Source organism: Clinocottus analis, unplaced genomic scaffold, assembly GCF_023055335.1.
Source record: "Clinocottus analis isolate CAN_PGR_092001 unplaced genomic scaffold, fCliAna1.0.p SCAF_17, whole genome shotgun sequence".
Lineage (NCBI taxonomy): Eukaryota > Metazoa > Chordata > Actinopteri > Perciformes > Cottidae > Clinocottus > Clinocottus analis.
The window spans coordinates 8,290,788-8,316,110 of record NW_027175898.1 but is presented as its reverse complement, the minus strand read 5'-3'; the positions used below and the strand labels follow the sequence as shown (position 1 = coordinate 8,316,110).

Here is a 25,323-nt window from a genome sequence, read left to right as displayed (position 1 = left end):
TTCATACATTGGTAATAATAATCCGAAAAGTAATAGACTGTGTAATATTTTAACATTTTACAAGTATTTTGGGCTGATAATACTTCTGTACTCTTTCTTGCAAAGGAGTATTTTTGCTATATTGCTTTAATAATAGTAAACGTTTTGCTAGTCAAAACAACATGCTGCATTTCATGTTTTACTTGCATACATTTTTTATTTGTATCAACCACACACAAAAGTGAATGTCAGCTTCGTTCCAGTGCTTCTTTACTTCTCGCTGTACTTGAGAAGCCAGTGAGCTGAGAGTCTGAGAGGATCTGTCACCTCAAATCAACATGACCAGGAGGAACTTATTTCTCTTCTTCTTCTTCTTCTTCTTCTTCTTCTTCTTCTTCTTCTTCTTCTTCTTCTTCTTCTTCTTCTTCTTCTTCTTCTTCAGCACACACAACGGGGACCTGTACATTTGTTTGTGACCTTAAATTGAAATATAGAAATGTGCCACAGTGATATGATTCAGTGTATGATTTAAACACCACAACACTTTTATTGATGAGGAATATGATGAGTAACATGAACTGAAATGTTAAAATGTAAGCAATATAAGTAGTCTAAACAAATTATTTGTGTCCAACAGAGTTGTGACTTGTACCATGTCAGATTTAAGAGGAAAACATGGCGGTTTATTTACTCAAATTAGTTGATTAATATTAAGTATTTGGAAAAATAAACGAAATAGAAAAAACTCATGTCTTTTGTTTTACTGTAAATCAACTAAAAAGACAACAGCTTATGACATGCAACTTGTATTCTTACCTCTAAGTAGCACAATCCTCACACGTATATTAACACTTACAAGGTCAATGTAAGAACCGGTGAAGTTTTGCATCCTGTGCTTTTAAAAAAAATGTAAATGATGAAAACAGTCGGATGCTGACGTCGTGCAGTTTTCATGTCTCAGTGGCATGTCTGGACTATGTGTTCAGATTTTTATTGTCATTGTACACACTGCAACTGATAGACTGTTGCTGCAACCAGGAGGGCACGGCACTGCAGAGGTGACGCATTTAGATTCACTCCTACAACACCTGTGTCTGTTCATAGAGCCAATTAAACTGTAATAATATAGACATGTGCAATTCAATACGAGGACTCTTTGACCTTTTGGTGACTGTTAAAAAATAGAAGGAAGTTTTCCTTCACCTTAATGGAATATTTTGAAAGAGCTCCATACATCTTCATTAATGTAATTCTGTCTATGGAGCAAACAGTGACCAACACCATCTATCATTCCTGGTTTAAATCTATCTTGACTCATCAATAAGTGTCTCTGTGTCCTTCACAGATCCGTCTCCACACAGGACGACCCTCTGCGTATGAAATATCGCCTTACTTCTCTCCCGTCCTCGCTGCCGCAGCCCTCGGACCGATGCACAATGAGAACGGGGAAGAACCGGGCGTCCCTGTAAGTCGGTGGACTATCGCTGAGCGCCAGACGGCTGGAGTCAGACTGGCAGCATTGCTCGTCAATGCAGCAGGGGTCCGTCAGGTTGCTGCTGTGGCTCCTCCACAGAGACACGGTGCGATGGGAGCCGTACATGCGGCAGAGAGAGAACCGAGACGTGTCCGAGGAGAGGTGCGAGTGGAGCAGCGCTCCCCGGCAGGAGAAGATGGAGGAGCAGCTGGAGCTGGTGATGGTCCTCCTCCTGCCTCCTCCATTCCCTTGCCCGTTCGGCTCTCTGCATTGCCCGCAGTCCTCTTGGCTTTGCAGAGCGCCATAACTTTGAGCAGTCTGGCTGCTGTCCAGAAGGAAGCAGTTTGAGGACGAGGTGCGCTCGGTGTCTTGTAATGAGTTTGAGTCTGCTGTGCTCAGGTTTATCAGCATGGCCTCTGAGTAGCTGGGAATCACCTGGCGGTTACATCGTATGTGCCACTCCAGTTCAGTGCTGTCCAGTGTGTCTACTCTTGGAATAACACAACCAGTATTATTCCCCAAAGGCCTGTCTTCATCTAGAGGAGAGGGTCTGTACTCTAACCCAAATAGTTTCTCTATGCGGTAGTGCACATAAGCAGTGCGGTACTCTATCAGCACTCTCAGAGGCCAGGACAACATCAGCAGAGCTGCCAGCCAGAAGGCAACCTGCGAAGTGTACCAAGGCATCCTATCTGGATCTATATAGGCTATTAGGTTTTCTCTGAAGTCCACGTTTTTCAGCTGCATCCCCTCCCTGGCCTCCATGTATTCGTCCAAACCCTCAATTTCAGAGAAGAACCTGGCCCTCTGGTTGAGGTATTCATTTTCTGGACCGGCCTCTGTGAAGCTGAAGCATTTGGTGAAGTGCAGGCGAGTTGCCGGATGGCCATCCAAGCCTCTGAGGTCCCGCGATACATCTTTCATCCCACAGTGGCTGTAGTCAAACTCACCCTCAGCCACGTGGGTGTTCACTCTCTCATGGTACACCTGAGTGGTGGTGTACGCATCCCCGTTACGGTATCGAGTGACTTGCCGAGTCCTTCGCACAAAGTGATAGCTGATAGCCTTCCACCATATGCAAGGTTGGGCCTCTCTCATCCGCAGCACACGCTCATACACATTGTCCACGTCTGCTTTGCTCTGCAGCTCGCTCCTGGCTCTGCAGTTCCAGCACTCCACCATGTATAAGATGTAGAGTATGAGCAGGAAGGCCAGAGGGATGTAGATGTAGCCGTCAGAGCAGGGGCTGTCGTGATAGATCATTGAGTGTCCTCCAACGGCCATCCCAGAGGCCCCGCGCAGGGAGGAGGTGAAAGTGGCTGTGAAGGAGGAGGTGAGGGCGGAGTTGAAGCGGATTTTGGTGACCCTGGTCAGCTGACACCAGGCCACCACGCCCAGGCAGCTGTACATGAGCAGAGAGAGCAACAGGCAGCGCCAATGGGACTCCCGAAAGATGCAAGCACCCAGGGACTGCTTCACTGGACGCTGCTGTAGAGAGAGAGAGAGAGAGAGAGAGAGAGAGAGAGAGAGAGAGAGAGAGAGAGAGAGAGAGAGAGAGAGAGAGAGAGAGGGGTACTTAAAGCAATGAGGCCATGAAACCTGGTGGTGACATTCAGTAGAAATGCAAATTAACGTGGCTCCACTATGGACTGCCAAGCTTTCCCATACCTAAGCACAAAGTAAATCAAACTAAAGAAAGCTCAGAGAAAACCAAGCGTGTCCTATAAATGTTAACTGAGATGTTTTCACACATCTTTCTCTGAAATTAATTTAATTTATAATGACATGGGCGAATATACTAGTAAAGTTGTCACATTAATATCACACGTTAGGACTTTTATATGTAGACAAAGTTCCTAAAGACCTTGGAGATTAAAATGAATTATGTCTGTATGTAAAATACTGTACTGTATGTAAAGTATGTAATAATTAAATTGCTGCTGATATAGTAACCCATCTAATACATATAATGAAATAATATTATAATAATATAACATTATGTTATAATGTAGTATTTTTCATTCTAATTTAGATATTCAAGTCAAGAAAAAGCACTGCCCATGTAAACACATACACAAACACACACACAGAAAGTGCTTACATCCAGCAAAGACACAATGGCCCAAGCTCTCATCAGTAACACTAAGAGTAAAAGAAGCTTGAGTGTAACCCTTTGTGCACAAAGAGAGCAAACCAGGACCGACACTTTTAATGTGTGCATCTCTTAGTTTGGAAGTTTCACACATTCAAAAGTAATTTGCAATTGTCAGTCACATCAATCGATTTCTAAATGACTTCATGGTGCTTTCTAATATTGTGGGTTCTTGTTGTGACAATCATCCCCATGAGATCCTGTCTTCTCGTAGGCTACCTCTGGTGTTTTATGGAGTAAAACAATTTACGCTGACATCCAGCCCATCCATTACTGCGCTGACACCGGGGTGGGGATGTCACTTTGCGGATTCCACCTCAGTTATTTATGGAGCAACAGAGACGCAATTCTAGAGAGGATGGCATTCAGTAGTCTCGGCCTTTGGACTGCAGACATTACACACTACAGTTTAGATGTGCAAGAGTCTTCTTAGAAAAAATTAAAATTAAATTTAGTTGACGATAAATAGGAGGCATGGGAAAAAGACACAATTTGCTTGTTCCTAAATTGTACTTTAACAGTAAAATAGGACCTGGCAGTTAGATGAACAATGGCTCTGAGGTAACTCGCGCTCTCTTACTATCTGTGCATGGCTGGCTGCACACAGCCAATCCCCCAGATGGAATCACAGTAATTATTCCATGACAGTAAAGACGTAGGCCATAGTGGAGCAAACACAGAAACATGCATGTACACTTGATCAAAACTTAAAATTGTAAAAAATTTGAAAAAATAATTGTTTGCTGGCTTAACAACTCTCTTTCAAAATGTTATGCATGCACTTCTGAGAGAATCTTTCCACATCAATGGATTCTACTGCCTCTGTGTGAAATGGAATCTGACATTTCATCAAGTCGAGAGGTTGTCTGTCTGCAGGTGGACACATTTGCGCTCTAATGGCACAGAGAGGATGTCAATATTTATTTTTCCAGTGATCCCACAACTTAAATGTGTTTTAAATCAAAAAAATGTTCTAAATGAATTAATAAAACAGATTGAGCACAAGGAACGTGCACTTAAGATATTTTTTTGTGCACAACAAGGATGTTTTGGTTCATCATGTTTCTTATTTATTTCTTATACTTTTCTTTTACTATTTTTTAAATTGTTAATTGCAGGCGTTTGTGTGTGTGTGTGTGTGTGTGTGTGTGTGTGTGTGTGTGTGTGTGTGTGTGTGTGTGTGTGTGTATGTGTGTGTGTGTGTGTGTGTGTGTGTGTGTGTGTGTGTGTGTGTGTGTGTGTGTGTGTGTGTGTGTGTGCAATTTTAAGGAGTGTTGTTTAAAAAAATAAACTAATTACCGACTACACCTACCTCTTCCAGGACATCGCTCTCAGCTGGCGAGTCCTCCTCCTCTTCCTCCTGCTCCTCTCCCTCAGCATCATTGGGAGCGCTGGCCGCCGTGTCCTCCGTAGAGTCCGGATCGGAGGAGAGCATGCTGCACTTTTTGCATGTCAGAGAGAGAGAGAGATTATGAACTCACTCCTTCTTATTCGCTTTCTTTGTCCCCCCTTTGTGTGTCCCCTTCAGCCCCACACCGTCTGGGCCGGAGCCAGCGGGCTGCTGCTGCACGGAGCGGGGATCCCGCGGAGGTCCCGCCTGGCCCGACGGAGGGGGGCGGGGTTGAGGGATTTCACCGCAGCAAAGGCAGCAGAGGTTGACCATTATGCAGTAAACGAGGCTCGTTGTCAATGGCCAGTTTCAATTATCTAATAAACCAATACATAACAAAAAACGTCACTGCGCAGTGCCGATCCAGATGCCGGCGCGCTGTCCAGTGTCCTGGAGAAGGGAGGAGGATACCGCGAGATGTAGCTGAGGTATGTGGGGGAAACCCTGCACGTTACACGGGATAATTCAGCGAGCGCGCATTACAATATTTGTCAACAACTCAGATACATTACGTATGCCTTCCAAGCCCACAATTACCGTAATACACTTTGGCAGAAAATGCGGGATGTAGGAGAAAAACGAAGGAAGTCGCTGTGCGTTACTGTCGGTTTATTCGGGCCGAGCTTTTATTATGAAGGAGGAGCTTGGTGTTACATTCAAAATCCTCCGTGTGGTCAACCGAGAGTTGTGCATCACGCTGGTAACACGGACCCAACACTTAACGTCAACTGAAGGTTAGCCACCACAGTTGTGACATATTTTAAAAACAACAAATACGGCCATACTGTCATGACACATTTTGGTATTATGTTGGCTAATTTTACCTTCAGCTGAATACGATCTGACGTTTCAAGCTAACGTTAAGCTAACAATAGCTAACTAACTGTGAGTTGGACTCGTCCCCCGGTCCGAGTCGGATGTAAACTTAACTGACGTTGAAGCAATAGCTAATTGTTTTAAAACAACGTTAAATAAGTGCCATGCATTTTGTTTATTGGTTAAAGCGTGTTGCTGTCTGTCCTTTCTTATCATCCCAAATAACGTTAGTTCTTCTTAAGGTTAGCAAAGCTAAGTGCAGCATCTAACCAATCAACGTTACTCCAGAGCTAACGTTTAAATTACACATTTTCTTGAATTACGATGGCCTCCTCTCTGTTTAATAAAATACTATATTTTTTAATCTGGCTACAGGGTCGTCACGCAGTTGTTTTTGAGGGCAAACACCAGTTTGGGGTTCTTTGATTCAGCACCTTTCACTTCAATAGTCTTTTGTCGAAAGTTTTTCAGTAAAGCAGTCAGGGTTTAGGTTAACAGTTAGCTAGGTGTTGTGGAAGTAAATACGGGCATAAATAGACAGGAGCGTTATCGTTAGACCCAACTGTGGCAATGCATTTAACATGATCTTGTGTGTCCTTTAGAGGGATGTTGCGGCGCCCCAAGCCATCTGACTGTGAGGCAGACCTCCTGAGGGAGCAGGAGGAGTTTCTGACCTCTGGCGCATCGTCTGCTGCCACTGTAGTCCGCAGACCTGACAAGAGGAGAGGCGAGGCTGGAGCAGGAGGAGAAGAAGAAGGGGAAAGAGGGGAATATAACAGGGAGAACAAAGGAAGAGAGAAGGATGTCGTCACCATAGAAGGTGAGAAATGTGTTTTTTGAGATTAGAAACACATCAACTGTTGACATGTTGTGTGTATACGGTTGTACCTAAAAGGGATAAGTTACACACATGGATAGTATACAACAATATGTAAGACCATTGAATATTCTTTATGTTTCCTCCAGATCTTCCAGACCAACTCCCGTCTCTGACGCCAGCCCCTCCTAAGAAGTCTCGATTCAAAGCCAGTCGTGTTACTTTCGAGGATGAGGACGCTGGTGAGAGGCTGGACCGACATGACATGCACGTCAGTGCTGTTCTCTCCAAAATAGTTGTAAGTTGCTGTTGTTGAATGCAAATTGAAAAAAGTATGAATCAGTGACTATGTGCTTAATTAAGTAGATTTCTTTCCCGTATTGGACCCAAGTATGCATGCATATGGTGTGTTTAGCAGTTTTTTTCCATCAGTGTTTTTATCTATTATTTTATTAATGGATCTGTCACCTCCATCTTTGTTTAAGGAGAGAGACACCACCTCTACTCCAGTATCTCTACCAGCATTTACCGGCATGGCTTTCCCTAAAGTATTGCACTGTTCAGAAACCAGCAGTCAGGTAAGATAACATTAATAATTATTTACGTTGGATGTGATTCTTACATTGTGTGAATAGTTTAATTACAAACATGGAAACATACTCTGGCCATTGACAATGAATGGCTTATCTTTACCGGAAAAATCTCATACTACTTAAAAATACTTTAAACGTATACAATTTTTATATTCAATCTGTGTGTCCACACTTGGACACACAGATACATTGTATTATCACAATATATGCAATTCAGCTTGTTTTTTTTAATGTTAATTCATCCTTACGTCTAGGCCACACTGTCTTCCACTGTTGGAAAGAAGAGTATCTTTGCACGTCAGTTAGCAGCTCAGAGACAAAAGGAGGGAAAGACACCTTTACATTGTGCACCTGAAGCTGCTCACACACCTGAACACAGAAAGCAAAACCTGCCACCTGAGACCAGCATGGATACAGGTCAGTGTGGTGCTACAGATCATCGTGAGTAATTATTTCACATGTTTTGTATTTCGGAATTGGTCCGTGGTATCTTTCTCCACAGAACCCCCTTTCATATTGTTTTGTATCTCCCTTTGTCTTTATACCCACCTCCTCTCCATTCACCAGAGCCATCTGCAGCCTCATGTCTCAGTCTGCTGTCTGGTCAGGGACTTGGAGCCTCAGATAGCTCAGCAGAAACTATGAGGATCCACAGAGAGAACCAGGCTAAGCTCCAGGCCATGTCTCAATCTGAGATACTACAGGAGCAGAAGAAGCTCTTATGTCAACTCGGTAGGTAATCATGTTGTTCACATGATGGTAAATTTATATATAATATATATTGACATGGTATGTGTTGAGCTTGTCTTATAACTAGTGAAGGACATTTTGTTGGTACTACTGCATATAACACAATTATTTCTGCTTCCCAGATCCTGGACTGGTGGACTTTGTTAGATCTCGCAAAGCCCAGAGCGTCCCGTCCTCTGCCTCCGCCTCCGCATCCAAACAACCCTGGGGCAAAAGCAGCAAGGACAATTTTTCTCTTGGAAATAAGAGCAGACAGTCAGTCTCCTCTGGTGCTGCTGTGCTTTTTCAGAAACCCAGAGAAGTAGAGATGGAAAGAGAGGAGGACCTGCCACCACCACCTGCTGTGACAGGTATGATGAATTTTAAAGCAACCTCTTCATCAGGTCTACCTTGTCAGTTGTTCCTGGCCGCTGCTGCTGCTGGAGATATAAATACTTCAATAGCATCAAAGTTATGGGGATGACTATGCAATTTTTTCACACTACTTCTTGCCTATTTAGACTTGTTTAAATTGCAGAGGTGGAATGTAACAGCGTACATTATTATAAATATTATTAATTATTAATACACAACTATACTTGTATTGGAGTATTTTTACAATGCGGTAGTACTTGTACTTAAATTAAGGACCTAAACTCTTCTTTCACCACTGTTTAATTGTAAGCTTGTTGCTGATATTATACAATTATTTGGATCAGTGGTATATCTTTCTGGTAATCCCTAAACTTGCCACTGTAAAGAAGGCCATCCCACCTGTGTGTCTGCCAGCTTTCTCTGCCTCCATTCCCCCCTTCGTCTCCCTCCTGATGTTTCTTTCCTTCACTTTCTCTGCTCTCCCTCTCTCTCAAGGATCCATTCCCTTAATTGTATAATTAATGTGCAATGCTTCTGCTGCAAGGCTAAAGTCCCGACGTAATGCTGATCATTGACTTCACTTTGATTGATGAGCAGAAAGGCCAGACTGAGCCAGAAGTAGCCACTCTCTGCAATGAAGTTACTGCAGATCATTCAACGTATACTCCCATCCCTGATGAAAGTGATGCTAATGGATCACATGAAGACCGATCTTGCACATCGTGGATGCCAAAAGTTTTCCAAACTGTGTTATTTTAAAATGCGAGCTGGTTTTGTTATTTTGGTCAGAGATGATTTCTTACATGAGTAGAAGCCAATATGCACAACACAAATCAGCTCTGCATCCATTCATTTAAAAAGAGTCGGCGTTTTGGCCTCTAGGACCTTTCTGAAGACGCATGTCAAGACGATTTACTTTATTCTTTGCAGAGATAATTCATTGCCTTCTCTACCTCCCTTTTAGAGAAAACAACCCTTGTTTTTGGGTTGAGAATAAATAGCCAGGCATTGCCTCAGCTCCTTCCAAAGTATCATTAATCATAGCCGTGGGAAAGAGCGGTGTTGAGGGTAGTGAGTGCAGAAGTAGTTTGTGTTTACAGCTTCGACACATGTTGTAGTTGTGACTTTCTCTGTGCTGGCTACAACAAACAGCTGTTGTACCAATTATTAGATGAAATCATCCATAGTTATGATTCTTGCTTTTACCTCTCCCGTGTGTGTGAATTTAGAGATGGACCTGCTGCTGAAGCCTCAGAAAGAGTGGGTCCACATGGATAAGCTGGAGCCAGAGAAGCTGGAGTGGATGAGGGACTTGCCTGCACCCAAAAGGAAAGGAACCAAGAAGGTAAGGATATATTTCTTATACCAGCAGATGTCATTGTTATCAGTTTCAACCTAAAGCTTGCATTTCATTGAGTCACTTGTGGTTCTGTGTACTGATAGGCCATGCAAGCTCGGTTTGACTTTGCGGGGACCTTGATTCCACCCACTGAGGATCTGCCCACCCATTTAGGCCTGCACCACCACGGAGAGGAGCCTGAGGTCAGTGGACAAGTCATTTTATTCATATTATTACATTTTTTATTTTTGTTTAAAGTTACCAATACAATGTTTATACCAGCATCAGATCTATTGTTTATGACATTTTTTGTGTTTAATAGCCGGGTTTGGCTCACAAAGCACAAAAGCAGTACCAGCTAACTGCAAAGTTCAATTCTGATTAGTTCTGAACATTACCTGCAATTTTGAATCTCATTATGGTGGTTCATTGCTCCCGGAACAGTCTTTTTCATGCTCTGTCTTGTTCATTTGAATGCAGTGTCAATGTGAGACTGAAAACCAGATCAATATCGAAGTTAGCCTTTGAGACAAGGCTCAAAGGACTTTTGCTTTGAGATAAGTTTACTCCTAACATTGAGGATTTCTCTGCAGCAAGCAGGTTACTCCCTGCAGGAACTGTTCCTGCTGTCTCGGAGTCAGCTCATCCAGCAGAGGAGTCTGGCCCTCGGTACTCTGTCCAACATCCTCTCAAAGGTACATAAACAAATAAACACACACATACACAATGTAGCTGCAGAGGCACATGTCTGTGTTCATTTAAGTGGTGGATTTTCTTACCCCGTAGGCACGTGCTGGAGAGTACCTGTCAGTTCTGAAAGGCAGCATGGTGTCCTCTCTGCTCGATGCCGGCCTGCTCTTCTTGCTCCGCTTCGCATTGGATGACAGTGTGGAAGGAGTCATGTCTGCAGCTGTGCATGCACTTAAGGCCCTCCTTGTGTGTGAAGACGATGAAGTAAGACAATCCATTACATTTTTATTGTGTAATTTTATGTGCAAAAATTAACGGTAATAAAGTTAGCGAAATGCAGTGCAATAAAATCCCAGTAACATTGAACAGTCATCACAAAATATGTCCCAGAACTGTAAACGTAATTTGTAGAAGAAATACACTTTGTTTTTATGTTGCTCATGTTCAAATAAACACTGTTTGCCTTCTCAGGAGTGTTTGGACGGCACCTTCTCTTGGTTTCGTGGCCTGGCCTCCTTCCCTCTGCTGCCGTCTGCTCAGGAGGAGGAAGAAGAGGATGATGCTGGGCTGCCAGAATGTATGAAGGACACGGCGAAGGAGAAGGAGGAGAGGAAGACTGATCATGACGTGGCCAGGCAGGATGTTGTCAAGGTAAACATGTTTACTTTTTACTTGTTTTCCTTGGCTTTTTCAGATTTTAATAACCAGAGCTGCAGTGTCAGCTCAAACATGCCTGTCTGGAAATATTCGCGTCATTTGGGTGCAAAGGCTCACACGAACGTTGATGGAGAGCGGGCGGGGCTCAGCTGACCGCTTTCTAAATCGCATCCATGAAATTTTTTTTTAGTACATTCTGCAACTTTCCTTGCATAGTACTTACCGTTGCATGCAGATTTGCATTTCAGCAGGACATTCTACTTTGACCCTCATGCTCTTACATCCGCTGTGCAGAGAATTCTGCATCAGCATGCTGCCAAGTGGGAAGTCGATATGATGAATGATTGTCGAAAAAAATTGAGGCCATACAGACAAAGAGACTTCCTTTTTAGTAATTTGATGTAAATGTAAAGTGATTAAGTTGTTCAGAAGATAAAGATTAAATGCTTATTGTCGTTTCAGGGTCTCTTGAAGATGAAACTGCTCCCCAGGCTGCGTTACATCCTCGAGGTGTTCCGACCTTCGCCTCGAGTGGTCCAGGACGTCCTGCAGATCCTGATTCGCATCGCAAGGCACTCTGCCTTATCTGCCACTCAGGTAACAACAATAACAGTCACTTATCAACATGCTAATAGGACAATTCATTACTGTTGTCTACAGTTTCATCTTTTGCCAAATTCAGTAAGATTGCAATTCACTCACAGGTGCTCGACTGTCCTCGCTTGATGGAGACGGTGTTGTCAGAGTTCCTTCCAGTGTCCTGGACGGCTCCATCTTCTTCCATTCCTCAGTCTGTTTACCGACTCCCAGTGGCCAGCGCCATGAAGCTGTTGAGAGTGTTGGCCACCTCTGGCAGACATACCTGTGCCAGGCTGGTAAGAGGAATCTGGCCTTTTACATATGGAATATGAGGGCCAGTGTCCGAAGCAGTGTTTAGCCGCATTACAATGTATTAGATTGTGTTTTAGAGAGGTCTTTAATAACTAGATGAACTGATGCAGCAGATATGAAAGTGTATTGTGGTGTGTGAAGGGTGTTGTGTTGACACCCGTCTTTATTGATCATGTGAAGTTATTTGTTGTGCTTACTACAGGATGTAGTGGTAAAATACAAAAACAGTCAAGAGGAAAACGCAAAACATAACTGTTTCTGATTTGCAACCGCATGACAAGTACCAATATCATCATTATTCTATCTAAATTATTTGATTATTCTTTGTCTCTCCTCTCTCTAGTTAAACTCTCTTGGAGTGAAGGAGCGTCTACCTTGTCTGCTGAGTGCGGAGCCCGGTCAGCTGCTGCTGGAACCGACCGAGGCCCTCAGGATCACCACTGAGGCCTACAGGCTGTGGGCGGTGGCAGCCGGCTATGGACAGGCCTGCAAATTATACATGCAAGTGAACCCATTCAATCTGACCAGCAGAGGGACAGAGAACTCTCACTTCAGGAGTGTTGAGTGTTGAGTAGGCTAATTAGAGACAGACAATCTGTAGAACTGTTTTTATGAAGACTGTGCTGATTACCTTGACTCCCTAATCCTCTGCTCTGTGCTTCTCTCACACTGTTTGTCATTATGTTTCCACAGAGACCTCTATCCAAGTTTAGCAAAGACCTTACAGTCGGTTCACACAGTCCTGGCCCTCTCAGGTCCTCTGTTGCCTCTGCAGATCCAGCGGGTCCTGGCTCTGCTTTCTCTGCTCACGCAGGTCACACACACAGCTGGTTGCCACCAGGAGCTGCAGGCTGGCATGGTCAGGTACAGATCAGGATTAAAGTGGTTTGAAAAAAAAATCATCACAGTTGTGTCCTAATTTATCGACAAGTTTAGAACTGAAAAAATGGATGGATAAGTTGATAACTGTTTAATGAATTGGCAATTATTTTGAAAATATATTCATTGGTTTGAGTAATTTTTAAAGAAAGAAATAGTTAAATTCTGTCAGATATGCTTCCTAAACGGGAACATTTTCTAGTGTCAACAGTAAAATTGTATACCTTTCCAGTTGTGGACAAAACAAGACATTTGAGGACGTCAACCAGCTTTGGGCAACACTGTCACCTCTCACTATATTTTTAATGAAGAACATTATTGCAAGATTATCAACAATTAAAATGTCTGTTCGTTGCAGCCATACACACATTCCCCTCTCTGTTTTACCACAGCTCTCAGGGAGAAGAGTGCCCTCCTCCTCCTCCTGTGTCTTGGGGTCATGTCACAGGGTTGCAGGCATCCCTGTTGGGACATTTGAGGGGCTTTGTGAAGAACCTTGATAATCCAGTGCAGAAAGACATCAGTCTGGCTGTCATACCAGCTTACTTGGTCTACCTAGAAGCTTACTACCATCAGCTCTCCAGACAGGTTAGGGCAAATCAAGTTCTACTTTCTGCAGTGTATAAGTGTATTGTTATCGCTCAACTAGTTCTATGAATCCATGACCTATTTGACTCTTCCTCAGCACTGTTTCAAGCCAGTAGAGGCCCTTCAGGAATTGGAGCGGCTGGCGTCCGAGCTTCTCCTTCCTCTGCTGTCCCACCATGTCGTTCAAGGCCTGATTAAGAACCTAAAGTATGTCTGACTGAGAGCAATTGTTGTTATTTATCGTCATATTGTCAAATAATAATGTCTAAATAAGGACAATGGTATTTGCCTTTGTTTTGCTCTCAGCCTCATTTGGTTCTGAAAAAAAATATTGATTTGTTGACAGTTTTTTCCATTATTATTATCTTTTTTTTCACCAGGGCTTCCTCCGTGGTCTGTAATGTCCAGTCTAGTCACCGGGACCCAGAAACCACTCCCAGCCTCCCTGGTCTGGCCTGCTCAGGATGGAGGGATCGTTCGTGGCTGGTTGCTCCCAGCTCTCCCTTCCCTCTTCTCACAGCCCTGGGGCTTCTCCTCGAAACCATCACAGGCATTCACAAAGGCCTCAGCTACAAGGTAAATCTTCAGGGAGAACTTTAGAGGTGTTTTTTGTGTGTGCAAGGACAGCGACAGACAATAACGAGCCAAGCAATTTTGTTCATTAGATTGTATCACTGCTCAGCACACCTTCAGCCAAAGATGAGCTACTAATCAGTAAAACGATCCAGTGTAATCTTGGTTGTGGCCTCTTGGCAGACGAGTGCACGCTTTGGCCAAAATCCCATCTGTTTTATCTCAACACCGTCTCTTTAGTTCAACAGCCTCCTCCTGTCAGAACCTGTGATTGGTTATCTGAGAAGCTGCAGTCAGGCTGTGCCCACACTGTCTCACACCAGAGCCTGGCTTGTCCGTCATGAACACCATCTCCTCTACCTGCTGCTCCGGCTGGCACACAGGCTGGTAGGTCCAACTTTGATCAATGTCCCGTAAATGATTGTGTTGACCTAAAGCATGAAGTTAAAGCTTTGTTTCAGTCAGCAACACTATCTTCTGCTATTCTTTCAGATTATGCTAGCTTCTGTTCCAAACTAAATCCACCTCTCATTAGTAATGCATAATAACCATTTTTGTGTTTTCTCAGGTTTCCATTGAGCCAGAAGTAGCCAAGCATGCCTCAATGTACCACCAGGTGGCGCTGGTTCTGCTACCATGGTTGTTACCAGGCAGTGAATATCTGGGACACGAACTGCTGTCCAGCATCATCTTCAACAAAGACTTTATATCGTAAGTCGACTACCATACTCATTGTAATTGATTGCCAGTAGGTGCCGACATGATCAACACTGAGCCTCTTTTGTTTTGTTGACTCAAATCATGAGTTCTTTCTTTGTAATTGTGATATAATTGTAATGTAATATAAACTAATTTCATTGGTCATATTATACTCAAAATAGCATCTCTTTGGAATTTGATAGATTTAGCGGATGATCCATTTCTACCAAAAGTGATGTTCTTCATTCTTTACTTCCTCTTTAGTTACTCATTGCATGTTTTCTTTGCTTTCCAGAGAGGGCCACAGTGGAGGACCCGAGGCTGTAGAGCTGGGAGAGCTGAAACTCCAAGAGGAAACGCACCACCACACCTCTCCCTCTCTGCAGACTGTTGGGGCTCTCCTGAGAGAAGCCTGCATCCAGCTGCCATCCATCCGAGGCTGCTTCCTCACTCATCTGGCCCACCTGGAGTCGTCCGTTCTGACGTCCCGAGACGCTCTCCTCGGTCGCGGCCCCTGGATAAGCTCCCATCTCCTCCCAGAGCTCACTGGTCCCACTGTACCATCTGATTGGCCTTTTCTCCCACTTGTGAGCCTCTATGAGTCGACGGGGCTGTCCGACGGTGGCGGGCTAGAGGTGGAACACCTCCCACAGGGGGCGCTGCAGGCGGTGAGCCACTGTCTGCAGTGGCTGCTGCTGCTGGAGGTCTGGAGGGAGGAGGCATTAAAGGTACAGAAACAAGTCAATTACAAGTTTATTTAGCAGACACATCAAAATTCATTGTTTATTGTTGCCTTTATAACAATCACCAAACGTTCTTAATAAAAGAACTGCTTAAAACCCACGTACTTGGGATATAATCTTAGGTAAGAACAGAGTGTTCAGACTCTTAGTTTAATTATTTTACAAAGCATTAAGCTCTTTAATATAAATAAACACTACAATAACATTTATTTATCTTCATACACTTTCTTTTTAAATGTTATTATGATTTATCATCATTATTTCTTGATCATTGATTGACACCCTCTTCTTCACTTTTAACTGTTATTTAATATCTGTGTGCACATGGCTGTGCAGTTTATGCCTTTTTTATGCCAGATGATTATGATCAACTGGAAACATGCAGGCAATGGTATTCAACATTATATTCGCACACGTCAGCAGTTTAAGAAGACATTGAGAATCTGACGTATGCTTTTTGTAGGACCGTTTTCAAGAACAAATTTCAGCTCAAACTTAAGAAGATATTGGTAAATGAAGCCCAACATATTCACGTTAAACATATACTAGTCATTAATACTGAGCCTCTGGTTGTCTAGCCTCTAGTCTAGTGTGTCTTTGTTAGGTAATATAACATTATATTTGTTGTTGTGACTAACCCCTGGAATATTTTGTGATGTCGTAGGTGATACTACCTGTCGCCAAACTCGCCCGCCTGTCCTGCGTGTTCCTGTGTTCCAGCGACTTGTTCCTGGAGAGACCTGTTCAGAAACTGGCCTGGGGTCTGTTCAGACTGCTGACCAGGTCTGAACATGTTTGATATCCATATTTTTGCTGTACATGAGCTAAATTAAGCACAGAGAACAGAATTAAATCAAATCTTATCCCTCGTCAGGCAATCCAGGCTGGACTCTTTGGACCTCAACATCCCTCCTCCTGGTCTCGCTTCCTTCCAGGACCTGTATACTGCTCTTTTGTCCCAGTATGAAGCTGTGTCCTTTGGAGACCGGCTGTTTGGCTGCTGGGTGCTCTTACCCTTGCAGAGGAGGTACAGCGCCACCATGAGGCTGGCTGTGTTTGGAGAACATGTGGGAATGCTGAGGTCACTGGGAGTCACTCTGGAACAGGTAACGATGAGGATGTTCCTGCTGTCATTCTCACTCGTTGCACTTTGAAAGTCATTTGACAATTGTTTTCTGACCAATATTCTATGATTAATTTATGATCAGTTTGGATAAATGTATTATTTTTTTGTCACTTAATTTGAAGCTCTCCATTCCTATTGAGCGGTTCACCTCCCCCCCTGAAGACTCCCTCCCTCTCCTCCACCTCTACTTCCGCTCTTTGGTTACGGGGACCCTGAAGCCCCGCTGGTGTCCCGTCTTATATGTGGTGACCTTGTCTCATGTCAATACTTTCATCTTCTCTCAGGATGCTGCAGCACAGGTACACCACTGTATATTTATTAATGTTACGATTGTAGTTTGTGCCTTTTTCAATGTCAGCGACAGTAAAACATATTACAAACTGTTACCACATATGTGAAAATTTACCAAATCCAGAAGCTGCTACAGCTGCACTGAATAGAAAGTTGGATTTGCGTGAGAATTAAGGGGTTTTTATTAGGATTTATGTACATTTTCTGCATCAAATATGCGCTTGTTGGACATAAGATCTTTCAGATTTCATGCTTCTGCAAAACTCGCATGTTATTAATAACTGTCAAAGGGTCAAGGGCTAAGAAACACATTTAGAAACTTTACCATATTTACTCAATTCACAAAGACCTATTTTCACAGCAGTGTTGCTGAAACTGCTCATGCGTGCATGTGTAGAGTTTGTACACTTATGACTTAAAGTGAGTCAGTACACTACGTCAATGAGGCCTTTGATCTTAAATCCTATGATTCTTTTTCCAGGAGGTTGAAGCAGCTCGACACAGTATGCTGAGGAAAATTTACTACTTGACCGATGAGGTACTGCTCTACTTTTTGCAATCAACTGCTTTTTCTCCTTTATCTTTCACACTCTCTGATCTTTATGCTCTGAGGTGTTTATTGATTGTACCAATTCTTCACCTCTCCTCCCATGAAACTTTCTGAGAATTTTTTTTCTCTATAGTCTCTCCACATTCTTTGATAAATTCGTCTGTTTCTCATCTTGTTCAACACCTTGCAAGTCACCAGACATTTTTCTTACTGTTTTTTTCACTTAAATCCTCCACAATTAATTTGAATGTCTAAGGGTGAATAATGTTTCAACTTTCACGTAAAGTGTTTAAAAATTGGCCAATAGTGAAGTTTGAATTTATTATTTTTCATGGTTCTGTGTCTTACTGCTCAGTGCAACGAGACTTTTTGAGCTGTTGTAAAACACAGCGTTTCTATTTATTCCCGTCGGTTGCTTTGAAATGGACGTAATAGACGAGGCACAGCTGGTCGTTCATGTTGAAATGAGGAGTTATCTTTAAGGATACCTCCTTATTTCACTACAAAAATTTAAATAAGGGGGCAGCTGGTTGGAGGGAGATCGTCTGGAGAGCTCAAGCGAGCTGGAAGTTTTCCTACTTGCTTTTGGCTGCTGTCTTCCAGCCAGACGGCTAAATGCCTGACCCGCCAGATATTTTGTAACATACATAGACTGTGGATAAGAGGTAGACGTCGTCATCGTTACATCGCCTTTGATTTGTAGACTGTCAATCACAAGGTAGCCTGCCCTAAAGCATACCCTGCTTTATGGTCTATTATTCTCTAAATAGGCCCGTAATTTACAAGTAAACAAGACCACTGCACCGAAGAGGAGGTCCTGGCCCGGAAATCCATTATCCATTAACTCTGGCTGAACCCGAGGGCTTTGAAGCAAATTTCACATCGTGGGCAAACTGTGGAATTACAAATTCCTGGTCTGTCAAAAATACGTTTTCCCTCAGACTTACATTAGGGAAGACATATCAGTAAGTGGAATAGCCTTTATTTAGTCATAAACAATGTACATAAACTACTCTAGTTGTTAATGACATGAGGATCTAAGGTGACAATAAAATAACATATAACATGTATATATACACTTGAGGACTTCCACTCCAACAGTCAAATGTTAGTGTGCAGGCGCCCCACAGGGCTCCCTCATTGGACCTCCTCTATTTAACAGATGCTTCCTCTTAGCTACATCATCACCAAAAATAACATAATTATGCAGATGACGTGCAGCTTTTCATCCCACGAGCTGCTTAGAAGAAATCAACCACTTGATGGCAGCACACTTCCTCCAGCTGAAGTCAGAAAATGTATATTTTGGTGGTGGGTGCTAAAGCCCAGAGACAGCTTGTCTGTAAGTACCTGGAATCTGGTAACAATGGAAATCTCCTGCATGTGTCCAGAGCACTTTCTCAATCTGGTGCGATGGACTTCAGGCTTTTCAGGCACCGAAAGAATGAAAGAGTTTGCCTGCTGATCTTTGACTCGTTTCTTTAAATAGCAGTCTAAACAGCTTTTGAGCTATTTGAATTAAATTAAATGAATGTTACTGGAAATTAAAATGTCAATTAAATGATTAATATTCTTAAGTGAAGTTTAGAAAGAATGGAGAACACAGATATCAGTCTTTTCCTCTGCTGGTCGCGGGTGGTGAGCTGCTTTGTCTCAGCCAGCAGATAAGTTTACAACATTCAAGATACGTGGTAAACTAAGCGAAACAGACCACAGCTTTTGTTTTTAGCTTGTTTGTAACATTTTGCTTTTATTGAAACTGATGTGCTTGAGTTAAAACATGGCAGTGGGGGCTTAGACTGAGACCAGAGCAGACTACATTTAAATTATGCTTGTTATGCAGCTGTATTGATATTATATTAGCATTTTTCTCATGAAGGTTTTATTGTACTTAACAAGCATAGTTATCATCATCTAGAGTTATCTTTACTTCGCTGTCTTCCCTGTGGCCTCTCTGATCTGCTGACATCTCTTTTAGTTTGTGTTAGTCGGGGCTCAGCCACAACAGAGTGGGGAAGAGATGTGATCATAAAAACGATGCCCTTTAGTCCTCATGTACTTATTTCTGCTATTTATTGTATTTAGGCACTACCTCCCGTTAGACCTTCTCAAAATGTGGGCCTCGTCTTCAAAGGCTAAATAGTCAGGCTAAATAGACCATAGGTTCCAAGTTTGGCTGTTTAGATCTCTCTGCTGGCTTGCTAAATAATTTTTATGTTTTCAATTATAACACAGCTGTAACAGGACGATATGGAGGACATAGAAGTTAGGGCAGCGTCGCAATCACAGTCAATTCTGCAGGTTTGAAAGGTTTTTAATTGAACAAACACAAAATAACTGAAATCGTAATTCTGTCCAGAGCGGTATCAATTAACCACACAAACTAAAGTATATCAGCCGGGCCGCGAGCCAATTTACCGGTTTAATCTCCTTCACAAAGAGGCAAAGCCTCTTTTCTGCTCTCGTCGCATGTCTTCTCCTCAGCACCGTTCTCCTCTCTGACGAGGAGATCAGGATCAGGTGTGTCTCTTCCCACACCTTCCCACACCATATATATATATATATATATATATATATATATATATATATATATATATATATATATATATAGATAGATAGATAGATAGATAGATAGATAGATAGATAGATAGATAGATAGATAGATAGATAGATAGATAGATATATATATATATATATATCTATATATATATATAGATATATATATATATAGATATATCTATATATATATATCTATATATATATATATATCTATATATATAGATATATCTATATATATATATAGATATATATATATATAGATATATCTATATATATATATATATATATATATATATATATATATATAGATATATCTATATATATATATATATCTATATATATATATCTATATATATAGATATATATATATCTATATATATATAGATATATATATATATATATATATATATAGATATATATATAGATATATATATATATATATATATATATATATATATAGATATATATATATAGATATATATATATATCTATATATATATATATATATATATATATAGATATATATATATAGATATATATATATAGATATATAGATATATATATATATATATATAGATATATATATATATATACTCCACAATGCTTCCACATACATCTTGGCAACAACCGATACTGCTCTTCTCACGCTCCTTGTCTCATTTCCAGGTGTTGAGGAACCACTTGCTGCTCTTCCGTCTTCCACAACAGCACTCAGAGTTTGGCTTTGACTTGTATGAGCAATTGCCTCCAATTAGGGCGAAACGTCTGGAGAGTGTCCTGAAACAGCAAGACAGCAGTGATGACAAAGGAGACTGAAAGCAGCGGGGAGTGGAAAAATAAAAAAGTAGTGAATCAAAAGCAGCTGTTCCGGAAGAGGGACGATACGGGACTGAGACAAATCAAAAGATGTACACGAGAAGAAGACGCTGAGAAAGAAAAGAACACAAAGTGAGACATTCATTTCAAATTCTTAAAGTTCTCATCAAGGTTTCAAGAACATCTTCTGTCCCCTTTTATCTTAAAAGAAGTCCAACCAGAGATAGAATTGACCAGGTCTTTGCTTCAAGCATAATAAAGGTAAAGCGTACAATTGAAAACTACATTTTACACTGTCAGTGTAGTTGATATGACAAGTCTGTTAAAGTTTTGGTATTTTCAGGTCACTTAAACCTGAACTCTGAAGTCTGAACTGAAGTAAATTCAAAGGTGAAATACAAATACTAAAAGTGAAGTGCTGTTGCAGCGGGGTGCAGGTCACAAACCTATCCAAACCGGAAGAGTTGAAATCAAACAAACACAACAGCAGCATGGTATCAGCTGCTGAGGCTTCTGCATGATGTTTGGCAAAGTCTGTTGGACCCAGTAAAAAGACAGTTGTTCATTTCCTTGTAACACCAGCACTTTACCAAAGTTGGTGTGTGTCTGCAATAGTCCCGGATGGTTTTTGGCATCTCAGAGTAAAGACATGTTCTTCTTTACAAGTGCCTGAAATTGTCTCTTGTGTGAATAAAACAGGTTTTCAAGTTTGTTTAATGTCAGTGTGTGTTTTCTTTCATCACAATGCTTGCAGTTGCAGACCATAAAATAGAGTTTGAAGGAGCTGTTTTTTATAGACGACCCTAACACAGATGCAAACCCACACTATTTGATTAAAAACAAAACATATTGCTTTCAGTGGGTTTAACCTAATTAAATTTGAGGTAAAAACCCACATCCAGCCTGGTTCTCTTGGAAATATCGAGATGAGCATTGTTCCCTCTCGGTGCGAATTACAGTCTCTGAAGTACTTCACATGCAAAGATCCTATTGGATTTCCATTGAAGCTTCTCTAACTGTTTCAGTGTTAAATCATTTAGTTAGAGATCAAGTTTTTCTACATTTAATTAATAACTTCACATACTGATGAACTAGTAACCAGTATATATCTTGAATTTGGATATTTTTAGATATATAACTTGAGGAGAATATATGATTTTATTTTTACACATTATATATATTCTGATTAATAAAATACATGTTTACCAGAAAACCATATAAATAGGGGTTTTGGTGATTTTAATTCTTTATAAATGTAAACTTTCTGTTTAAGGGCTACAAGTTCTTGTTGGTCAAGAAAATTCCACAAACCTTTGATTTGCAGTATTTCCATCAGACCTTTCTCTTCGGGCGTTTTCATGCTCAACATGGCTCGCAGTACACAGTCTCATAGGAATCAGATGCACTTAAACACAAGTATTGTTTTAATAGTGTCATAGACAGTCTATAACGAATAGCAACTGTGCATCTTAAAATACACCACATCTCTAAGTCCCATCAGGGCCTGATGCAGAAGTAAAACTCACCCAGGGATTGCAGAATCACATTGTGTTGCTGCTGGGCAAAAGCTTTTTTTGTGGAGTTGTTTTACCCATTACAAGTTCTGTCACTGCTTCAATAATAATAAATACTCAAAGAAGCTTATTGGCAATTACCACAACCTGTTTTAATGTTCCTTTTTGAATGCCTAATCTTCTAGTTATGATTTTACTGCAGCTGTAAAATCTCCTCTACATTCGTCCGGTTTCAAATTGAGAAATGTGTTTAGAGGGAGGTCAGTCTATTCCAGAAATAAATGGCTCCCAGACATTTCAAAACAGATTGTGCTTGCACAGGTGGTGTCCATCTTTTTTTTTAAATGAGCAGGATGTTTTGTGGTTTGCCTGATTTAACAAGTTCTCCCTATACACATAACACGTCAGAGCAGCTTGAAGACTGGTGTTGCTTATTCACTCCTGTATTTGGCTGCCTGATAAAGTGCCCTGACCTGATTTATTTTTTAAGGCAAACAGTCTATTGATTCATTGGCTAGATTGTTCCTTAGCATGTGATTGGTCTGTGGAAGACAAAGGCATATCTGCGGGTAATTCTGTTTACATGGCTCCCTCCACCGCTGGTCTGTATGTGGCTCTATTCATTGGAAAATATGCAGAATCAATCACGAGAGAAGAATCTGAAAACTGTCCAACCTAACTTAATTGTAAAACTGGCCAATGTGATTCCAAAGTAAATGATAGACAGGGAAACTAGATATGATCTTTAAATGTCATATGTACTTTTGTCAAAATCTTGTTACCATAAGACAACATATGTATTTAATGTATTTATTTTAATTGATGAACATACATTTTTCCAACAAATTTGGACACCAATAGAAAACATAGTTTGCTTGGACAGTTTAAGAGACAATATTCTGAGTTTTTTAAGCCTCAATGGAAAAAAACAACTATTTTAAGGGCTCTATTGATCTTAATAATTCTCCGCCCTCTCTGAGCAAAGGTATGAGATCATTATTTTCATTATTTGTATTATTTTATTATCATGCAACAATGAGATTAAGATGATGATTGGTGAGATTGATACAATTCTTTTCCAGTGTGAGAATGAGTAAAGTCGTTCCATTTGATCATTATTATGGCGAGCACGTCCTTGTTTGATGTTACATCAGCATCTCTCCTCTTCCATACTAGTCATGGTGAGAGTCAAGGAGATTCAGCTGGGACTGATGGTCAGCGCCAATGTTTCAATAATCAAGCCCAGTTCATGGCAGTCGGGGTTGTACTACACATGACGGAGGGATTCTTTTCTAACAAGTCATTGATTTCCGTCAAGCCATATGCTTCCTCCTTCTACACATCTCCACACTGGGAAAACATTTTATTATTGAGATGAGCTGTGCAGGTTGAGGTGAAGTTGCTGAGAATTTCGGGTGGTAAATTTCCTCAGCCTTCTTAAAAAATACAGTCTCTGCTGTGCCTTTGTAATGTTCTGCAATGCGTTATGAGACCAAGTGAGGGGACTCTGCCAAAGAGAGGTGGGAACATTGATGAAATAATAATTAACAGAAGTATAGTGGATATGTTTATTTGAAAACTCTCCTCCAAAGGATTAAATGATCAGATATGTAATGTCATGCTCCCAGGAGTGCACATGGTTACACAATTTGGAATAACTTATAAAGCTGCAAGGCCAACATTTTCATTCATCGCAAGCAATATCTGTCAACATTTTTGTGAATATGCTCAATTATGTGTTATGATGTCGAGCCTGTTATGTGGGAGATTGTGCACATGTTGCTGTCAATTATTGAGAGACACAGATTCACTCTGTTTTATTCAGCTGCAGGAATCTGGAGGCAATTAAACAAATACCTCTGAGAGTAAGCCTTCAAATCAAGATATTGAAAAAATGGCAAATAAGTGGGTGCTTAGTCTAAATGTCAGCTGGTAGCGGGAAGGTCTCAACATCCTGTGCAAGTGTTCCTAATAAAGGTTTCTTTGAATTCTTCTCAAGCATGTAAATAGCCAATAAATAAACAGCACATTTAGACATTGTTTTTTTAATTAATTTTTTTAACAAATCTGAGATAGTATCAATATCGAAAAACATGCAGAGAGAACTGAACACAGATCCAGGTGGTGCACCACACTGAGGAGCGGTCTGCATACCCCGCATGTGATATTGTGATGATATAGACATAGTTTACACTTTGAGATTGTTTTACTCCTATGAAGAGAGTTTGTGGTGTTGAACATCGGTCTGTGAAGCGATGGCATGCCTCAGTGAACAAGCACCTCTCTGTCTGTGCATGGCCGAGCTCTCGTTCTGCTGCAGCGTCAGCAGAATGTTTTGGTCTGGCATTTGGTCTTTGGTCTTGTGACTGCATGCTCAAGATCTCTTGTGGCAGGTTGAATTTAATATTCGGAACATTAATATAACTGCCAACAATTATTTGCTGTGTCCGTCTCCCTTTGCGTCTGGTGTAAGCAGAGCTTCTCTGAGCTTTGTGCTTAGCTTGTCCGGCTGCTGTGGCCTTTTAGTGCATGTTTGTGCATGTTAGTACGAGAGTGTGTGTGTGTGTGTGTGTGTGTGTGTGTGTGTGTGTGTGTGTGTGTGTGTGTGTGTGTGTGTGTGTGCGCTTGTCCAGCGGCTTGCATAGCTTGTCAGCGTGCTGTTTGCACTGTTTGTGCTGTTGGCTTTGCTAGCTGCTGGCCGCCAGCTCAGCTGCCTCGGTGTGGAGGCAATCTCTCAATCATAAATATATGATATCATAAATATGCTCTGCATTTGGAATTTAGCACTTTAATGTACAAATATGAGGTTAATACGAAATGATTCAATCATCACGATTATAAAAAAGAATATAAAACTGTTTATGAATGAATGTCTTTAATTGCCTCAGTCTGCATGCTGTTCTTTCATCAGGTCCTTTAAGTTGAGTTGTAAAGCATGAAAGAAGTCAAGTCATACATAATTAATACACCAGAGCTGCTCCGAGATGAGTTTGACCATGAACATGCTGATTCAAAAGATAACTGCCCACTCTTTTTTTTGACATATTCATCAAATATTCCACCCAGATCTTAAAGTGTTAGTA

At 41.3% G+C, this 25,323-nt stretch overlaps 2 protein-coding genes across 5 annotated transcripts; one reads left to right on the top strand and one right to left on the bottom strand.

Moving 5' to 3' along the window:
• Positions 1–398: 398 nt before the first annotated feature.
• Positions 399–5,573, bottom strand: si:dkey-13p1.4 (transmembrane protein 151B). Its single transcript, XM_068580297.1, has 2 exons — positions 4,918–5,573; positions 399–2,941 (listed from the first exon to the last, which is right to left on the bottom strand). Exons 1-2 carry the CDS (start codon positions 5,038–5,040, stop codon positions 1,319–1,321), a joined length of 1,746 nt encoding a protein of 581 aa, XP_068436398.1. The 5' UTR covers positions 5,041–5,573; the 3' UTR covers positions 399–1,318.
• On the top strand, positions 5,208–21,417 carry rpap1 (RNA polymerase II associated protein 1). Of its 4 annotated transcripts, XR_011077669.1 has the most exons (28): positions 5,668–5,729; positions 6,414–6,631; positions 6,778–6,926; positions 7,114–7,206; positions 7,476–7,638; positions 7,789–7,953; positions 8,094–8,321; positions 9,555–9,670; positions 9,769–9,867; positions 10,258–10,359; positions 10,451–10,618; positions 10,826–11,005; positions 11,474–11,608; positions 11,716–11,886; positions 12,246–12,403; positions 12,596–12,766; positions 13,174–13,369; positions 13,467–13,576; positions 13,750–13,945; positions 14,183–14,329; positions 14,511–14,653; positions 14,937–15,369; positions 16,049–16,167; positions 16,259–16,490; positions 16,633–16,809; positions 17,283–17,339; positions 20,577–20,987; positions 21,070–21,417. XR_011077669.1 is itself a non-coding variant. In XM_068580296.1 (27 exons), the coding sequence occupies exons 2-27, from the start codon at positions 6,418–6,420 to the stop codon at positions 20,724–20,726; spliced, it is 4,272 nt and encodes a 1,423-aa protein (XP_068436397.1). In that variant the 5' UTR covers positions 5,208–5,423; positions 6,414–6,417; the 3' UTR covers positions 20,727–21,417. The 4 variants fall into 4 exon arrangements, 3 of the variants coding, with proteins under 3 accessions (XP_068436397.1, XP_068436395.1, XP_068436396.1); XM_068580296.1 differs by lacking the exon at positions 5,668–5,729 and adding an exon at positions 5,208–5,423 and having other exon boundaries at positions 20,577–21,417; XM_068580294.1 differs by having other exon boundaries at positions 20,577–21,417.
• Positions 21,418–25,323: the final 3,906 nt, after the last annotated feature.

What these genes read in the sequence shown, in the direction of transcription:
- si:dkey-13p1.4 (XM_068580297.1), bottom strand. Translation starts at nt 5,040, where the DNA reads ATGCTCTCCTCCGATCCGGACTCTACGGAGGACACGGCGGCCAGCGCT. An exon ending in AGAGCGATGTCCTGGAAGAG is followed by an intron (nt 2,942 to 4,917) that starts GTAGGTGTAGTC and finishes CTCTCTCTACAG; the next exon opens with CAGCGTCCAGTGAAGCAGTC.
- rpap1 (XM_068580296.1), top strand. Translation starts at nt 6,418, where the DNA reads ATGTTGCGGCGCCCCAAGCCATCTGACTGTGAGGCAGACCTCCTGAGG. An exon ending in TTCAACAAAGACTTTATATC is followed by an intron (nt 14,654 to 14,936) that starts GTAAGTCGACTA and finishes TTTGCTTTCCAG; the next exon opens with AGAGGGCCACAGTGGAGGAC. An exon ending in CTGTTCAGACTGCTGACCAG is followed by an intron (nt 16,168 to 16,258) that starts GTCTGAACATGT and finishes ATCCCTCGTCAG; the next exon opens with GCAATCCAGGCTGGACTCTT.